General features: G+C 37.6%; 1 protein-coding gene and 1 long non-coding RNA gene across 5 annotated transcripts in view; one reads left to right on the plus strand and one right to left on the minus strand.

The window, feature by feature from the left end:
* The window catches only part of ACVR1 (activin A receptor type 1), a 127,309-nt gene extending 118,934 nt beyond the window's left edge, over window positions 1-8,375 (plus strand). For all 4 annotated transcript variants that reach the window (XM_077883335.1, XM_077883332.1, XM_077883333.1 and 1 more), the window contains 2 exons: window positions 6,276-6,406; window positions 7,155-8,375. In XM_077883335.1, coding sequence (XP_077739461.1) covers window positions 6,276-6,406; window positions 7,155-7,289 — 266 coding nt within the window. In that variant the 3' untranslated portion in view covers window positions 7,290-8,375. The remainder of the gene's footprint in view (window positions 1-6,275; window positions 6,407-7,154) is intronic.
* Window positions 5,950-17,281, minus strand: part of LOC144304778 (uncharacterized) — a 114,341-nt gene continuing 103,009 nt past the window's right edge. The window contains exons 3-4 of the long non-coding RNA XR_013371750.1: window positions 6,738-6,822; window positions 5,950-6,086 (exon numbers count right to left, since the gene is read on the minus strand). This is a non-coding gene — a long non-coding RNA (uncharacterized LOC144304778). The remainder of the gene's footprint in view (window positions 6,087-6,737; window positions 6,823-17,281) is intronic.

Here is a 17,281-nt window from a genome sequence, read left to right on the forward strand (position 1 = left end):
TCCCTCTTTACAAGTGAGGATCATTTGTAACCCCTCCTCCCCCTCCCCCTGCTGGTGTTTCTCATCCCTGTCCTCTTCTTGGCCTTGCGAACTCCTTATCTTTCTAAGTCAGCTCAAGCCCTAGCTCCGAGAAAGCTTACTTCTACTTCTAGGAAACCCGGATGTGTCTGGTACTTAAACCATCCAGCTGTTTGTTTGTTTCTCTTTAAGACTTGCTGAGCACCACATCCCTGCACCTTCTCGCTGTTCTTACCTCGAATGCCTAGTTTGTAATTTGTCATATTCTCTGTTTGCTCTTCTGGGACTTATTACCAGCACTGCATCTTTTTTATTTTTTGCATCCCCAGTGCCAAGCACGACCTCTGACTCAGTAGCCATCCTGATCCTTAAACTGTACGTGCTGGTTTAGGAACTCGCACACAAAAATATATTTTGAAAGGCAAATATAGTAGTGGGGTAAAAAGCACTTCTGAGGTTCTTTTTTTATACGATTTCCATTATCTGAGGAAAGAAGGGCTTGTCCCTGTCTTCCACGGATTTTGAGTTCCTTGACAAGAGCACGTCTTACGCTTCTGTTATCCTCAACATTTGATACGGTGCTCCGCACATAGTAGGTACCTAATGTACTTTATATTGATTGAAATAAGTGCTTTCTTTGACTAGAGCAGGTTCCACATGACTGCTAAACTTTAATCTCAGATTTTTCTGGCACTGGTCATGCTTCTCCAGAGTAAGATGGAAATCATTAGCAATTGACCAGAGATTGAAGAAAGAGAGGTGTGACTAAATCCCAAGCATAATCAATTAGATGGTCTTTCTTTTTGAATTTGATTCCTTTTGTTAAAACATGGGGGCAGTTAATGAGATTAAAGGATGGGAAATACAAACAGGAGGGAGAACGTCAGCTTCGTACAGTGAAATTTGTTGCTGGTGATCACTAGATCTCGTGTTTTAAAAATCCACCCTTAAAAAAAAAAAAAAAAAAAAAATCCACCCTTGCCTTTTTCTTTTGCATTTCTAGAGATAATGCCCACTTAGCCCTTCCCAAGCTAGCCAGGCCAATGATCCCAAATAACTGGCTAAGTGAATGTGAACAGGGAACGTCATTATATTAAATTCTAAGAAATTAAAGGAGGCTACTAAATATTATATATCCTGTAAGTTCATGTGGTCCTTGAAAAAGGTATACATGATCTTATACATCCATGTCCAGTTGTATTTTGTGTGGTATGTCTTAGTATTAGAAGGAAGTATTTTTGTTTAAAAGTTTCTTTGGATCCTCATGAAAGCAGATAAGGCCTTTGAGATGAGGTGTCACATATCTCCTAAAAGCAGTGGTTTGTGTTTTACCAGGAAAGGTTTTAATCCATTCACTAATATACTTTATGATTACAGTTATGCAATGTGGGTAAGTTATTTAAACTTAAACACAACTAGAAATTTACTTTTACATTACTGAACATGGAATATAGTATAAATCAACTTAGTCAAATCAATGAAGTTTCAGAAGATCCATGCAGTTTCTTTAACATGTTGCTTTTCATGGCTAATCTTTTCATAAATGGTGTGTATTTATCTGGGATTTGTGAAATGGATTCTTGCAGTTAAGTAACTTAATTTCTTTGATCAATGACAAGGGGATTGAAGTTTTTCAGGTGATCCAGAGGAATTAGAAGGCTGTGAGAAAAGTTATAATTCAATTTTTTTTTCTTTTCCCCAAACAACCTATTAAGTATTTGGGAATAAAAGAAAGTTACATGGAGAAAGGAAGATGGCAATAAACCAAACAGTCCCCCCAGTGTCATTGTTGAAGCCTTTGATGATAGAAGAAAAATGGATTTCTTAGTTTCTTCTCTTTAAGGAGAAGAATCAATTTTCTAATTCTAAGTGATGAAGTTTAAAATTTCTCTATTTGTAGAATTACATCAATTTCTTTCACAAGGAAGAGTAATTTTTCTGGGGAAAAAGAGTTTCTCAGACATTGGAAGCCACGCTAAGCCAAAATTAACTGCTTTCATCTTTGCCTGGGGGTAAGAAGAGAGTTCATGCTTATCAGCCATTCTTCTGTCTTCCCAAATGACTGTCTTTCTCTACATTTTCTTTTGCGCCTTCAATCTGAGGGTAAATAATAGAGCCATCAAGCAGGCAACTGTCTGGCAGTCTGAGATTGCTCATTGCCCACAGAATGAAGAAATGAATATTTCGTATTGTTTGCATTCTACCAATGGGAGGGATTATTTCTGTGTTCTGTTTTTACTTTTCTTCTTTCACTTCTAATTTTTTTATTTGGGCCCTCTCTTTTTCTTGGTGAGTCTGGCTCAAGGGTTATTAATATTCTTGATATTTCAGAGAACCAGCTCTTGGTTTCATTGATATTTTCTGTTCGTTTCTTTCCCTGTTTTTAATTTTTCTGCTTCTGCCTTGATCATCACTGTTTTCTTCTTTCCACTAACTTTGGGTTTATTCTTTTTCTAGTTCCTTTTGGTATATGGTTAGATTGCGATTTTTCTAGTTTCTTGAGGTAGGCCTGTATTGCTATAAACTTCCCTCTAGAATAGTTTTTGCTGTGTCCCAAAGATTTGGGACCATTGCGTTTTCATTTTCGTTTCTCTCCATGTGTTTTTGTATCTCCTCTTTGATGTCTTTGTTGGTCCATTCATTCTTTAGTAGTATGTTGCTTGGCCTCCACATGTTTTTGTTTTTTCCAGATTTTTTTTTTTTAGAATTGGTTTTTAGTTTAATACTGTTGTGTTCGGAAAAGATGCTTGGTAGGATTTCATTCTACTTAAATTTATTGAGATCTGTAGGCTGACATTTTATCTGTCCTAGAAAATGTTTCATGTGCACTTGAAAAGAATGTGTGTATTCCATTGCGTTTGGATGGAATATTTTATATATACCTGTTAAGTCCGTGTGTTTGAATGTGTCATTCAAAGTCATTGTGCCCTTGTTGATTTCTGCTTGGATGGTCTACCCTTTGATGTAAGTGGGGTGGTAAGGTCCTGTACTATTGGCATATTACTGTCAATTTCTCCCTTTTGGCTGTTAATATTTGCTTTATGTATTTAGATGCTCCAGTGTTGGGTGTATAGATATTTACGATTGCTATATGCTCTTGTTGGATTGAACCTTCTATCATTATGAAATGCTTTTCTTTGTCTGTTGTTACAGTCTTTGTTTTAATCTATTTAGTCTGATAACTATTGCTTCCCTGGTTTTTGTGGGTTTTTTTGGCTTCTATTTGCATGGAATCTCTTTCTATCCCTTCACTTTCAGTGGGTCAGAAGTGAGTCTCTTACAGGCAACTCCTGTAGGTGGGACTTGCTTTTTTGATCCATTCTGTCACTCTAAGTTTTTGGATTGGCACATTTAGATTAACATTTACATTTGAAATAGTTGTGATAGGTATGTACCCTGTGGTGCCATTTTGCTCATTGCTTTCTGGTTTCTGTAGTTCTTCTTTTTGGTCTTCCCTTATCACTGATGACTTTTATTTATTTATTTTTTTTAAGATTTGATTTATTCATGAGAGACACAGAGAGAGAGAGAGAGAGAGAGGCAGAGACACAGGCAGAGGGAAAAGCAGGCTCCATACAGGGAGCCCGACGTGGGACTTGATCCTGGGACCCCAGTGTCACGCCCTGGGCCAAAGGCAGGCGCCAAACCGCTGAGCCACCCAGGGATCCCGACTGATGACTTTTTTAAGAGTCATTACCTGGCTTTCTCTTTTTTGTGTATCTATTATAGGGTTTTATTTTGTGTTTACCATAAGATTTATATATAACATCTTAAGTATACAGCAGTCTGTATTAAGTTGATGGCCATTTAAATTTGAACACATTCTTAAAGAGCTTTATTCTCCTCATTTTGTATGTTGTCAGATTTTACATTTTTATTTTATGATGCCCTGTAACCTAGTTTTTAGGTATAGATGATTTTACTACTGTTGTCTTTTAACCTTCATATTAGCTTTTAAGTGTTTACTTTTAATTCATGAATTTTTTTTTTCCTAATTTTCTTCTACTTTTGGAGTCTTTTCCTTTTCCACTTTAAAGAAGTCCTATTAACATTTCTTAGTGGTGATGAACTCCTTTAACTTTTGTTTGGGGAACTCTTTACCCAGAAAGATTATCATCTAGAATTTAAGGAGAGATATTCTTGGCTTTAGGTTTTTTTCCTTTCAGCATTTTGCAGGCGAGAAAGGAGTGACATGTTATATACAAAGTTCCTGCTGTATAATCAGCTGACAGCCTTTTGGGGTTTTCTCTGTATGTGACTATTTGCTTCTGTCCTTACCTTTATTCTTTGACGCTTTAATTATTATTTGTCATGGTGTGGGCTACCTTGGTTTCCATTTTGTTCAGGACTTTTGGTGCTTCTGGACATAAAAGTCTATTTTTTTTTCCTAGATTAGGAAAGTTTTCAGCTATTATTTCTTCAAGTAAATTTTCTGCCCCTTTTCTGTTTCCTTCTGGGACCCATATAATGCAGATTTTTTTTTTTTTTTTGATGTTGTCTAAGAGATGCCTTAGTTTATCCTTATATTTAAATTTTTTCTTCTGTTTTCCTGTTCAGCTTGGATGCTTTCCATTACCTTGGATTGCTCTCCAGTAGATCATTGATTCTTCTGCATCCTCTAATCTACAATTGATTCCCTCCAGTGTATATTTCATTTCAGTTATTGTGTCTTCAATTCTGATTGCTTCTTTATGTTTTTTTATTTCTTTATTGAAATTATTTCTGAGTTTATCTACTCTCCTCTCCAGTCTGGTAGCATCTTTATGACTGTCCCTTTGAACTCTTTAGTAGAAGTAGATTGCTTATTTCTATTTCATTTACTTCTTTTTCTATTATCTTATTCCTTCTTTTGGAGCATATTCCTTCATCTCTTCACTTTGCGTGGCTTTCAGTGTTTCTGTGAATTAGGCAGAGAAGCTCATTCTAAACTTGAAGGGATGGTCTTTTTTTGTGGTTTTCCCAACTGTGAGACTATGCCTGGTGACTTTGGTTAGCTGGCTGGAGCTATGGCTGATGTGAGCTGGGGGTGCTGGGGCTGCCTTGACTGGATGGCCAGAGCTGAATTGGGCACTGAGAAGTCTGGGGCTCTCCTGTCAGAGAGTGCCAGCTGTGGGACCCTCTCCTACGTAGAGGGTATCCTTTCAGGACAGCTGAAATAGCTGTCAGCTAGGTTATCCCAGGGTGCTCTGTGCAGAGGGAATCCTGGCAGGGCAAATGGAGCTGAAGTGTTGCACAGGCCAGGTTATGTGGAGGTGCTACATGAAGGAGAAACCTGTTGGGTTAGGTGCAGGCTGTGGGTCCCAGGGCCCTACAAACTGGTGGTACCCTGGCAAGTTGTTTGGAGCTGAAGTGATGTGGGTCTGGAGTGTTCCTGGGTAGTTTGTATCTCTGTCACCTTGACAAGGTGACTGGAGCCATAGTGAGCACTGACAGGGAGTGTCTTAGTGTGTGCTGCAAGTGGCTGCCTTGGTGGATGGCTGGGGCTGGTTGGGACATGGACCTGGGGCTCACTGAGGCAGTAGGCCAGCTGTGGTGCTCAGACCCTGCTCTTGTCTGCACTATCAAGGCTACCTAGCAGTGGTGTTCACCAGCCCCTGACTGAGAGACTCGTAGCAGTTCCCCTGCCATTCGGTGGCAGTTGTAAGGGCTAATCTTTTATACTAGTTGGTCTTTTGAACTGCAGCATTTTTTCTGTGCCCCAGGTAGACAAACCTGTTCACGGCCCCTCAGTGAACTACTGCAGTTCCACAGTGTTGAGGGTGGGGGTTCCCATCATTACCATGTCTCTATGTTTTTGCCATTCTCTCTATGGTCTTTTGTTGTACAGAAGCTGTTCATTCAGCCGCCCGTTCTTCTTCAGGAGGAACTGCTTTATAAATAGATATAGATCTGGTGTATCCATGAAGGAGGAGTTCAGGGTCTTCCTGGGTCGCCATCTTGTACCAGAATGTTGTCACTTTTTGATCATCAAAGGAATTTTGCCCTCAATTACATTTTGGGTATTACGGAGCATTTGTCAGTAAGTGTAATTACGTGAGTAGTAGCCACATTTTCTTCTAACGTAATTCCTGCAGAGATTTGGAGGAAGAATAATTATTACTGTGTTCTCCACTTACTGTGTTGCTTTCAGAATTACCTTGAAGTGAGGAAGATGTTCAGTCCTTCTCCTGTCACATTATAATCTGTGATAACAATAAAGGCCTGGGGAAAACCTCCGCGCTCTTGCTAACCAACCTAATTCTTGTCCGTGTGTGCAGGTATTGTGGAGGATTACAAGCCACCATTTTACGATGTGGTCCCCAATGACCCAAGTTTTGAAGATATGAGAAAGGTGGTCTGTGTGGATCAACAGAGGCCAAACATACCCAATAGGTGGTTCTCAGACCCGGTAAGCACACCAGTTTCCTAGTTTCCGAGCTGTCTTCCCCTTTTTACTAGGGTGAAACTCAAGGGTGAGCAGATAACGTTGCTTCTGAGTGATCTGCCCTGCCCGTTGCTTCCTGCCCTATGTAGAGGGGCCCTGGACCTAGTTAAGTAGGTTCACAAAATGGTCTCCCTTACAAAATAGTCTCATCGAAAGAGTGAAGTTCTCCGATCTTGCTAATAAATGACAATATTCACAAGAATTTCTACTGTTGACTAGCTCTAGGAGTCAGGAGACTCAAGACTATGCCACTAGACCTAGGGCTGCAGTTTCACAGGTAAAACAAAAGACTAACCTCTTTCCATCTCTGCATATCTCCAATTCCCATCAGAAGTTGTTCAACTGAAGGCTCTTCTTGCTTCTCTTTAGTAGCAGCAAACCTGAAATACCAGGATATGACACCATCTGCAGAAGTCATGGACTGTGGGGTAGCATTATCTCTTTTAGCACCCAAAAGACCTCAGGAGGTCCATCCTGTGTAATTTACCTCATAAAGTCAGCTGGTAGCATTACGAGTCCAAAGGCCAGAGTGACTCCTTTTCAGTGGTCAAGGCCTTGATTATTTGTTTAAAGAACATGACAGTAAGTAACCTTACTGACTTCCCAATACCTGCAGAGTTCTGCAAAATCTGTTGATGCAACATCTGCCAAGTTTCTGGGGCCCCTAAAAAGCCACTTTTTTCACTGTGGTCTTTGTTCTTTCTCTCCTCAGACATTAACCTCTCTGGCTAAGCTGATGAAAGAATGCTGGTATCAGAATCCATCTGCAAGACTCACAGCTCTGCGTATCAAAAAGACTTTGACCAAAATTGATAATTCCCTAGACAAATTGAAAACTGACTGTTGACATTTTCATGGAGTCAAGAAGGAAGATTTGACGTTGTCATTGTCCAGCTGGGACCTAATGCTGGCCTGACTGGTTGTCAGAACAGAATCCATCTGTCTCCCTCCGCAAATGGCTGCTTTGCCAAGGCAGACATCCCACCCAGCCGTGTGTTGGGGAGACACCAAAACCACCCTAACCTCGCTCAATGACTGTGACCTGGGCATTTCACAAACTGTTCACACTGCAGAGACTAATGTCGGACAGACACTGTTGCAAAGGTAGGGGAACTGGAGGAACACAGAGAAATCCTAAAAGAGATCTGGGCATTAAGACAGTGGCTTTGCATATCTTTCACAGGTCTCCTAGACTCTCCCCATGGGAAACTCAAGGAGGTGGTGAATTTTTATCAGCAATATTGCCTGTGCTTCTCTTCTTTATTGCACTAGGAATTCTTTGCATTCCTTACTTGCACTGTTACTCTTAATTTTAAAGACCCAACTTGCCAAAACGTTGGCTGCGTACTCCACTGGTCTGTCTTTGGATAATAGGAATTCAATTTGGCAAAACAAAATGTAATGTCAGACTTTGCTGCATTTTACACATGTGCTGATGTTTACAATGATGCTGAAACATTAGGAATTGTTTATACACAACTTTGCAAATTATTTATTACTTGTGCACTTAGCAGTTTTTACAAAACTGCTTCGCGCATATGTTAAAGCTTATTTTTATGTGGTCTTATGATTTTATTACTGAAATGTTTTTAACACTATACTCTGAAATGGACATTTTTCTTTTATTATCAGTTAAATTCACATTTTAAGTGCTTCACATTTGTATGTGTGTAGACTGTAACTTTTTTCAGTTCATATGCAGAAATGTATTTAGCCATTACCCATGTGACACCACCGAATATATTACTGATTTAGAAGCAAAGATTTCAGTAGAATTTTAGTCCTGAACGCTGTGGGGAAAATGCATTTTCTTCGGAATTATCCATTATGTGCATTTAAACTCTGCCAGAAAAAAAATAACTATTTTGTTTTAATCTACTTTTTGTATTTAGTAGTTATTTGTATAAATTAAATAAAAGGTTTTCAAGTCAAAGTGAATTTTTTTTATCATATTAAAAAAATCTATATTCTAGAATGCATATTATTATGGAAACAATAGGAGCATAATGTGAATTTGTAAATCAAATTTGCTTTTCACATCTACTAACAATCTTTTGAGGGTCCTATGAGGATGATATCCAGCTCGAAAATGGAATCCAAAAATTTGAATTTTTTTTTTGGTTGTGATTATTTTTTCTTGGTCCATGCCCCCACTGTGAAGTGAGGGTGATAGACCTGTTTGATCCGTTTTCCTTTCATGAGGGTTTTGAGTATAAAGAAGGAATGATATCCAAGCAATTTTTAGTATGTGGTCCTGCATAAGTGGAAATCGATATGTCTCACCTTACTCCTTGGCAAGGGTCTGCTGTTGGCCTTTTTACTTCTTGTGTTCAACAGATTTGAAAGGTAAGATTTAAAATAGCCCAGTTAAGAGAAGAGGGGTGAATTTTTGGAATGTTCATCAGAGGTAAGTTGATAACATCATTAAGATATGTTTACTTAAAGGGTGTATATTAACTCAAAAACTCAAAAAACACTGGTAAAATGTGTTAATACCATTGGATTGTCCATTTAAAGGTGGTTAAGTACATTTACACTTTTGCTGCCATTTCTACTATTCCATCCACAGAACTTGTTTCATCTTGCAAAACTGAAACATTCTACCTGTTAAGCAATAGTTCCCCATTCCTCACTGCTCACAGTCCCTGGCAACCATCATTCTACTTTCCTTCTCTACAATTTGACTACTTGAATGAGGTATCATAGGAGTGGAATTATACAGTATTTGTGAGACTGGCTTATTTCACTTAGTTTAATGTCCTTAAGGTTCACCCTTGGTATAGCATGTACCAGAATTTCCTTCTTTTTATGGCTCATTATATTCCAGTGTTACATTTATGCAGCATTTTGTTTATCTTTTCATGGAGAATTGGGTTGCTTCCACCTTATTCTTGTGAATAATACTGCAATTAACATGGGTGTGTATCTTGGATTTCTTGCTTTCATTTCTTTTGGTTGTATACCCTAAAGTAGAATAGAATCACATTTAACTTTTATTGAAGTCCTGCATATATAAGTATACCTATGTCCAACTGTAGAGCTTGATGCATGTTTAAATTTTTTGTTGTTTATAAAAATTTGTAAATTTGTTACTTTCATGGAAACAGCACTCAGATCAAGAAGCACAACCTTGATTTCTCTAGAATGAAGTCAGCATCAGCATTATGGTGGTATGAATCCTTTTTATTCTTACCTTTGGTTATTGATGTCCAGTTAGATGTAAATCAAACAAAAGTGCCTCTGCACATTATACCAGGACACCTGGGAAATTTCTATACACCCATGCATCTGAAAGTAGGTGGATAGGATCTTGGAAGAGACTGTGGACCCAAGGGCGTCAGTGAGCCTATCCCTCTCCCCTTGCTATGATTGGGGGGGAAAGGGGAACCTGGAGAGTACACAACTGGGTGGACACTCACAGGAGACAGAGAATTTGTAGCGGTCTAAGCCAGCCTGATGGAAGATCCCAGCATGTCCTCCAGTGGGACAAGGAGGAGGTTGGAGGCAGAGGAGAAAGAGGAACTATACATGCTAGATGGCTGGTTTATATAAGCACATCCTGATTGCCCCTGTTAATCACTATCTTGAGAATATACAGATCCCATTCTCCTTCTATATTCCCATTAAGCAGAAGATACAGAAGAACGTGTTGTTTAGCATTCAAAGTCAGGGGCTCTGGGAATGGCCAACCCGGAGCATCTTCTTTGTAACAAAGAATGTCTGGGTGGCAGACCTTGATCTTAGAATGCTGGCCTGCTAGGAGGAGAAGAGCTACAGATAGTTGCTAGGCTGGTTGCTTCACGCAGATTCTAGCGGTGGATGCTTTTCCAGTCAGCCAGTCCTGGACTCCCTTTAAGTTTCCCCAGTAAATCTGTGTTTCACTCACTATCTCCTGGTCATTTCTTTGGTCTTACAGGACCATCATCCATATTTGACTGTTGGGGTACAGTTATATAGGAACCCAGGTGCCCCTCTCTCCAGGGCAACATGGCAATATACTGGTTTTTGTCAGCAGCATTGGCTACCTTGCTGCTAGAAGAAATGGAAAGCAAAAATGGCTGCCCTCCTGTAGGGGTTGCAGCTGAAGTGACCAATTTCTTTCCAGTAGGACCCTGATCTTCGGAGGAGAGATCTCCATGACTGAGATGAAAGAAAGAAAAGGAAAAGAGGCCAAGAAAGATACCAAAGAGTGTTGAAGAAATGTTTCCTGCTGTCCACTTCTGGCTTTTGGCAGGAGGTCCACCTATGGACCTCTTGGAGTCCCACACTGGAGAATGCCTCTATCAGTCGTGGGCACCTGCAAAGCCCCAGATGCTAAACCCACGCCTCCCTGATCCTTCTTTCAGCTCCCTTTGGGTGCTGCTGAGTGCAGTCTCTAGCCCCCAGGGGAGAACCAAACACATGAGCTCTAGGATCACCTCGGAGACACAAAAGAAACGCTTTTAATTGTCAGCATTTTGAATTATAACAGCTGAAGTGAACAAATTCTTTACTAAAGAAAGGATATGCACCTCTGCTTTTGCATTTGAAGTAGCAAACACACACACAAAAAAATCAAGGAAATACAGTATTACTAAAAAATGATAATTCTTCAACCAAATTCAAAGGCACAGAATATAGTGATCTGACATAGAATTGAGAATAGCCATTATGAAGAAATTCAAGCTACAAGAAAACTCAGGCAGTTCAATGAACTCAGAAATAAATTAAATAGTTCTTTACCAAAGACATTAGTTCTTTTTAAAAAAAATTTCAAACAAGTTACGGAGATGAAGAATTCAATGAATGAGATAAAGATGGCATTAGAGAGCATAGGTAACAGGATAGACCAGATGAAAGAAAATAGGTGGCTTGAAACGAGAACTAAGATTTTTTTAAAAGTGAAGAAATCCTATGGTTGCTATTAGATTCAATGAGAAAAATCAAATAGACTTAACATATTTTTAGAACATTTCATCCTAAAACAGAATACATATTCTTTTCAAGTGCATATGGAACACTCTCCAGAATAGATCACATATTAGGTCACAACTCAGGCCTCAACCAATTAAAATATATCCTACCATGCACCTTTTCTAACCACAATGCTATGAAACTAGAAGTCAGCCACAAGGAAAAATTTGGAAAGAGCACAAATATATGGAGGTTAAACAACATGCTACTAAGAAATGAATAGGTCAACCAGATAATAAAATTACAAAAATACATGGAAACAAATGAAAATGAAAACACAGTATCACTCATCTATGACCGCAACGGCACTTGCGGTCAAACACTTTTGGGATGTAGCAAAAGTGGTCCTAAGAGGGAAGCATATAGCAAGAAGCAAGGACAATCTCAAATAAATGAACAAATGAAGTCTACAGCTGACAGAAGGAAGGAAATAATAAATATTAAAGCCAAAATAAATGACAAAGAAACTAAAAGATACACAATAGAACAGATCAATGAGACCAAGAGCCGGTTTTTTGAAAAAAATTAATAAAATCGATAAACCTCCAGGCAGGAGGCAGGTTTCTACCAGAAAGAAAAGAGAAAGTATCCAAATAAATAAAATCACAAATGAGAGAGGAGACATAACAACCAACACCACAGAAATAAAGTTATAAGAGAATATTGTGAAAAGCTATATGCCAACTAATTGGATAACCTAGAAGAATGGATAGATTCCTAGAAAGATACAATCTTCTAAAACTGAAACAGGAAGAAATAGAAAACTTGAACAGACTACTAACCAGCAAAGAAATTAAATAACTAATAATAAAAAAAAATCCCAGCAAACAAAAGTCTAGGGCCAGACAGCTTCATAGGTGAATTCTACCAAACATTTAAAGAAGAGTTAATACCTAATTTTTCTCAAATTACTCCAAAAAATAGAAAAGGAAGGAAAAACTTCCAAATGCATTCATGAGGCCAGCATTACCCTGACACCAAATCCAGATAAAGACCACTAAAAAAGAAAACTCCGGGCTAATACCCTGATGAACATGGATGCAAAAATTATTAATAAACTAGCAGCAATACTTTAAGAGAATCATTCACCATAATCAAAGGGATTTATTCCTGAGTTGTCAGGATTTATGAATATTGAAACACGGTGTTTCAATATTCATAAAATCAATCAGTGTGATACACCACATTACTAAAAGGATAAGAACCATATCATTTCAGTAGATGCAGAAAAAGCATCTGACAAAGTAGAACATCCATTTATGTTTATCATAAAAACAGTGAAATTGCAGGATACAAAATCAACATACAGAAATCTGTTGCATTTCTATACATCAATAATGAAGCAGCAGAAAGAGAAATTAAGGACTCAATCCCATTTACAATTGCACCAAAAACAAGATACTTAGAAATAAATTTAACTAAAGAGGTGAAAGACCTATGGTGTGGAAACTATAAAACACTGATGAAAGAAACGGAAGATGATACAAAGAAATGGAAAATATTTTATACTCATGGATTGGAAGAACAAATATTGTTAAAATGTCTATACTATCCAAAGCAATCTTCACATTTAATGTAATGCCAATCAAAATATCAATAGCACTTTTCATGGAGCTAGAACAAATAATCCTAAAATTTGTATGGAACCATGATGACTCTGAATAGCCAAAGCAACCTTGCAAAAGAAAAGCAAAACTATAGACACCACTACTCCAGACTTCAAGTTATATTACAAAGCTGTAGTGAGGGCAGCCCCGGTGGCTCAGCAGTTTAGCACCACCCTCAGCCCAGGTCCTGGTCCTGGAGACCTCAGATCGAGTCCCATCTCGGGCTCCCTGTGTGGAGCCTGCTTCTCCCTCTGCCTGTGTCTCAGCCACACACACACACCCCTCCCCGTATCTTTCATTAAAAAAAAAAAAAAAAAAAAAAACCCACAAAGCTACAGTGATCAAAACATATAGCACTATGGTACTGACACAAAAAAAACAGGTAGATCAATGGAACAAAAAAGAAAATCCAGAAATAAACCCGTAATTAAATGCTTAGTTAAGTTTTGACAAAACAGGAAAGAATATCCAATGGGAAAAAGACAGTCTCTTCAAGAAATGGTATTGGGAAAACTGGACAACAACATGCAAAAGAATTAAACTGGACCATTTTCTTACACCATACACAAAAATAGACTCAAAATGGATTAAAGACCTAAATGTGAGACCTGAAACGATAAAAATTCTAGAAGAAAGCACAGGCAGTAATTTCACTGACATCAGCCCTAGCAATGTCTTTCTGGATAGGTCTTCTGAGGCAAGGGCAACAAAAGCAAAAATAAATTATTGGAACTTCATAAAAAAATCATCTGCACAATGAAAGAGACAATAAAACTAAAAAGCAACCTATGGAATTGGAGATTACATATCTGCTAATGACACATCTCATAGCAGGTTAGTATCCAAAAATATATGAAGGACTTATAAAACTCAACACTCCTTCCCAAATGAATAATCCAATTAAAAATGGGCAGACATGAACATTTTTCCAAAGAAGACCTAGAGATGGGCAACAGACCCATGAAAAGATGCTCAACATCACTCATCATCAGGGAAATACAAATCAAAACTACGGAGATACCCTCTTACACCTGTCAGAATGGCTAAAATCAATAACACAAGGAACAGTATGTGTTGGTGAGGATGTGGGGAAAGCGGAATCAACTGTCTCACACTGTTAGGAATGCAACTTGTGCAGCTCCTATGGAAAATGGTACGGCGGTTCCTCAAAAAATTAAAAAATAGAACTACTGACAATTCAGAAGTTGCACCACTACATATTTATCCGAAGAATACAAAAGTACTAATTCAAAGTGATATATCCCCTGCCATGTTTATCGCAGCATTATCTACAACACCCAAACTATGGAAACAGCCCAAGTATCCATCAACTGGTGATAAAGAAGATGTGCTATATACATATTCAGCGTAATATTCGTCATAAAAAAGAATGAAATATTGCCATTTCCAACAACATGAGTGGAGCTAGAGATTATTATACTAAGCAAAATAAGTCAGAGAATGACAAATACCATATGATTTCACTCACTTGTGGAATTTAAGAAACAACAAATAAGTAAAGGGAAGCAAACCAGAAACAGATGCTTAACTGTAGAGAACAAACTGATGGTTCCAGGAGGGGATGGGTGAAATTGGTGATGATGGTTAAGGAGTGCATTTTTTGTAATGGTGATATATGGAAGTGTTAAATTACTATATTGCATACCTAAAATCAATTTAACACTGTATATTAACCAATTGGAATTTAAAAACTTAAAAGATATAAAAAGTAAAATTACGATCTAAAGAATGTCAATCAGTCTGGTAAAAGACTGAATTATTCTTTACATTCTATAGGGGAAATATTGTAAAATTGTTACCATATGAAAAGATGGTCAGAGAATACACAGCCAAAAAGTAGAAGGAAATAAAACTGTTGTAGAAGTTCAGAAGGTTAATTGAACTAAAGAGTTGTAAACAAAAATGCCATTTTTCAAAAAAGAAGAGGAAGAGAAAAAGGAAGAGGAGGACAAGAGGGGCAGATTTTAAGGAAATAATATCTGAGAACTTCTTAAACCTGGGGAAGGAATTGGACATACAGGTGGACAACACTAGTGGAATACTCTATTATCTCCATGCAAAGAGACCTTCTGGGGGCAGGGGGAAGGAAGTAGACTTTTTCAGCAGAAACTCTACAGGCCAGGAGAGAGTAAAATGAAATATTCAAAGTGTCGAAAGATCTAAAATGCCAGCAAAGAACACTTTGGGAAACTCCCTTCATATCTCAAGGGTGTCTTTGCCAGATAAATAAAAGCTGGGGGAGTTCACCACCACTAGACTTGCCTTGCAAGAAAAAAATGAGAAGATTCTAATTAGCAACAAAAAGCATGAAATACAGAAAATTCTGGTGAAGGTAAACATTAGAAAACTATATTAATGGTGTTAAACAATTTCTTTTTATGCTGTGAATTTGTTAATCCTCCTTATTTTAACCTTTATATTCTAATTGTAGCATCAAAAATATAAAGGGAGAAGTAAAAGTGGAAAATTTACAGGTGAATGAAGATAGGTTGCTATCGGCATAAAAGCCATTTTATATGCAAGATGTTTTATGTAAGCCTCACGGTAACCACAAAGCAAAAATCTAGAAAAGAATCACAAATCATAAGGGGGAAATTGTAAATTGGTGGTTTTCCCTGTGATGTGCTCAAAGGCAAGCAGAAACAGAAGGGGGAGGGAAAAGGAGCTACAAAATAACCAGAAGGAAAAAAATAATGTGTCAATAATAATTCCTTACATATTGATAATCACTCCAAATGTAAATGGATTGAATTCACCAATCAAAAGGCACAAAGTCACTAAAGGGATTTTTTTTTTTAAGATTTTATTTATTTATTTATTTATGACAGAACAAGAAAGAGAGAGACAGAGACACAGGCAGAGGGAGAAGCAGGCTCTCTGCGAGGAGCCTGATGCAGGACTTGATCCCAGGACTCCAGGATCCTGCCCTAGCGGAAGGCAGAAGCTCAACCACTGAGCCACCCAGGTGTGCCAGATTTCTTTCTTAAGAAAAAAGCCCAACCCTGCCTACAGGGTAACTGATTTTATCTCTAAAGACACACATATGCTCAAAATGAAGAGATGGAAGGGTGTATTCCACGCAAGTGAAAACAAAAAGAAAGCAAGAATAGCCATACTTTTATCAGACAAAGTAAACTTCAAGCCAAAACCAAAAAACAGTTACAAGAGATAAAGTCATTATATAATGATAAAAGGGTCAATACATGAAGAATATATAGCAACCATAAATATATACACACCCAACACTGGAGCACCAAAATATATTAAGCAAATTAGGATTGAAAAGGAGGAATTGATCAACCATACAATAATGTAGGGGACTCAAGTTCATTTGTTTTGAAGTGTGGCTCAATACCCCACTTTTGGCAATAGATAGGTCACCCAATCAATAAGGTAATGTTAGAACTTAGCAGACATTTATAGAACATTCTGTCCATTAGTAACCAAAATATACTTTCTTTTCAAATGTGCACAGAATATTCTCTATGGCGGATCATATGACAAAAGACAAAACAAATCTCAGCACATCTAAGAAGATCGTGGTCAGAGAAGGTAGTTGGTTTGATTTCAATGGTATAAACTAGCAATAATCAAGAGGAAAGCTAGAAAATACACAAATATGTGGGAAATATATTTGTAAACACCACATACTGAACAACCAATGGGTCAAAAAGAAATCAAAAGGAAAAAAAAAAAAAAAAAAAAAAAAAAAAAAAAAAAAAAGAAATCAAAAGGGAGACAAATTATTCAAAACAAATGAAAATGGATATACAACATATCAAAACTTATGTAATGCAGCAAAAACAGTTCTGAGCAGAAAGTTTATGGTGACAAGTGCATATATGAAGAAATTAGAAATATCTCAAACAACCAAACTTTAAACTTCAAGCAACTAGAGAAAGAGGGACAAATTAGGCCCAGTTAGAAGGAAGGAAATAAGGATTACAGCAAAAATAAATGAAACAGACCAAAAAAATAATAAAGAATGAAATTGAGAGCTAGTTCTTCAAAAGGATAAAATTGACTAAGAATAAAAGGTAAGATGAATAAAATTAGAAGTGAAAGAGGAGACATTACAGCAGATACCACAGAAATACTTAGAATCACAAGAGACATTTGCAAAATTATATGCCAACAAAGATAATCTAGAAGAAATTGATACATTTCTAGAGCCACACAACCTAACAAGACTGAACCATGAAGAAATAGAAAATCTGAACAGCTCATTAACAAGTGAAGAGATTGAATAAGTAATCAA

This window comes from Canis aureus, chromosome 34 (genome assembly GCF_053574225.1).
Source record: "Canis aureus isolate CA01 chromosome 34, VMU_Caureus_v.1.0, whole genome shotgun sequence".
NCBI classification, from domain to species: Eukaryota; Metazoa; Chordata; class Mammalia; order Carnivora; family Canidae; genus Canis; species Canis aureus.